The 2,198-nt window shown below is 47.4% G+C and overlaps 1 protein-coding gene across 1 annotated transcript in view; it reads left to right on the top strand.

Moving 5' to 3' along the window:
• sugp1 (SURP and G patch domain containing 1) overlaps positions 1-1,004 on the top strand; it is a 4,815-nt gene extending 3,811 nt beyond the window's left edge. The window contains exon 7 of the mRNA XM_056446903.1: positions 901-1,004. Coding sequence (XP_056302878.1) covers positions 901-927 — 27 coding nt within the window. The 3' untranslated portion in view covers positions 928-1,004. The remainder of the gene's footprint in view (positions 1-900) is intronic.
• The last annotated feature ends 1,194 nt before the right edge of the window (positions 1,005-2,198 follow it).

Below are 2,198 nucleotides of genomic sequence, written 5' to 3'. Positions count from 1 at the left end.
AGCTCTTCTCTGCTGTTGTGTTCATCACTCATATTGGAAGTCACATCTCTCCGGCTCCTCGTTTGGGGTGCTCCCCATGACAGACTGATGGAGTAGCCCTGCTCTGGGTGTCCCAGGTCTCTTCATCTTGAAGGGCTAGATAACCCTTGAAACAGATTTATCAGGACTACACTTGAAACTAAAGGGGTAAGGAAATTTCCCAGAATACACCAGCCACAGCGGCGGTATTGCTGAACACGGAAATCAGGAGATGATTGATCTATAATCCCTAATAATCCCCCCTGTATAGTGTTCCCTAAACACACTTCACATCTGACACTGGAGTCCCCTGTCAGAACAGTGTCGTGTCTGAGCTGTGTGCAGCGTCTGCTGTAATGTTAGTGTGTTCACACACAGATGAACATGGCCAGTGTGTAAACACACACACACACACACACACACACACACACACACACACACACACACACACTACAGTTATGATCTTACTGCAGCATTAGATCATGATGATAGCTTAATATATGAAGCAGGAGATGGTGATGACACCTGGTGATGACGTGTGCTGGTGCTGTACTGCTGCTGTCCCCAATGCTCAGCTGTAAATCTGAAGCCCCTCCGCTTCACATGGTTTCAAAGTCTGACAGGAAGCAGTACATAACTAGAATTGGGATTAGGCCTAACACTCGTTCAGGTTATCTCAGCACAAATGGATGAAGTCAACAGATGTGAGTGGACTGAACATTCAGCATTGAGCAGGAGTGCTGCGGTTCAGCTCAGTTCACAGAGCTTAGTGTGTGTGTGCGTGTGTGCGTGCGTGCGTGCGTGCGTGCGTGCGTGCGTGCGTGTGGATCAGTGTGGAGTCTGATTGATTATTAACATGTTGATTCTCTTCTGTGTGTCCAGAACAATCCCAGAAGGCCATACTACTGAACACCACAGCGCAGGAGTCTTCATCATCATCATCATCATCATTGTTATAGTAATGTGCTGTGTCTGAGAGAGTAATCTCCCCCTCTCTTTCTCTCTCTCTCTCTCCCTCTCTCTCCCTCTCCCTCCCTCTCTCCCTCCTGCCAGCGGATCAGCACCGGTTCTGTTTCTGTCAGATTCTGATTATTGTCGGACCTTTATTTTAGACTGTAAACCCTGCTGGAGTCTGTCCTGTCTGCTGTGTGTTCATCTGAGCGTCAGGCTGCAGTTACACACACACACACACACACACACACACACACACACACACACACACACACACACACACACACACACGTGATGTTGAGCTGTTTTCAGTGCTCAGATTTAACACAACACCATCAGTGACTATAATAAACTCTGATACACAGACTCTCTCTCTCTCTCTCTCTCTCTCTCTCTGTTATTAAAGTCAGTTACTGTCAGTGTTGCTGCCTCATCTATTACTAACACCATCAATAATATCTGAACTTCATCTGTACGCTGCAGTCTCGAACATGTTTAACCTGTGCTCATGTCCCTGTGGGTATGTATGAGTGGTCCAGTGGTCCTGCAGGAGTTAAGAGAGTCTGGGGTGAGGGGAACACACTGACTGCAGTCTCAGCACATCAGACTAACCTCATCATGAAGAGATCCTCCACTGAGTCTGTCATCTTCAAGATCAGCTGGATGAAGCTGCTGTTCAGAGATGACCTCCTACAATAGAGAGATCCTAATGTTTGGGGTCATCACTCATTCATCTTCAGCTTAGTCCCTTTAGTCACCACAGCGGAATGAACCACCAATTATTCCAGCATATGTTTTACGCAGAGGATGCTCTTCCAGCTGCAACCCAGTACTGGGAAACACCCATACACACTCATTCACACACACTCACACACTATGGCCAGTTTAGTTGATCAGTTCCCCTATAGCGCATGTGTTTGGACTGTGGGGGAAACCGGAGCACCCGGAGGAAACCCACACCAACACAGGGAGAACATGCAAACTCCACACAGAAACACACACTGACCCAGCTGAGGCTCGAACCAGTGACCTTCTTGCTGTGAGGCCACAGTGCGACACCACTGAGATATATATCTTCTGATTATTTTAACAATGAGAAGCTATTTTTTGATTCTATTTTAATTTCTCAGGAGCTTTCAAATCTGATCTGCCTCGAGGCCTTCATCAAACACAGAGCAGCATCACTTCAGTGCTCACCCGCTCGCTTCACTCCCTCAGGTGGACTAGTG

The sequence above is a fragment of the Danio aesculapii genome, chromosome 2, assembly GCF_903798145.1.
Source record: "Danio aesculapii chromosome 2, fDanAes4.1, whole genome shotgun sequence".
Lineage (NCBI taxonomy): Eukaryota > Metazoa > Chordata > Actinopteri > Cypriniformes > Danionidae > Danio > Danio aesculapii.
The sequence above is the reverse complement of the archived record's forward strand: the minus strand, read 5'-3'. Positions and strand labels throughout refer to the sequence as shown.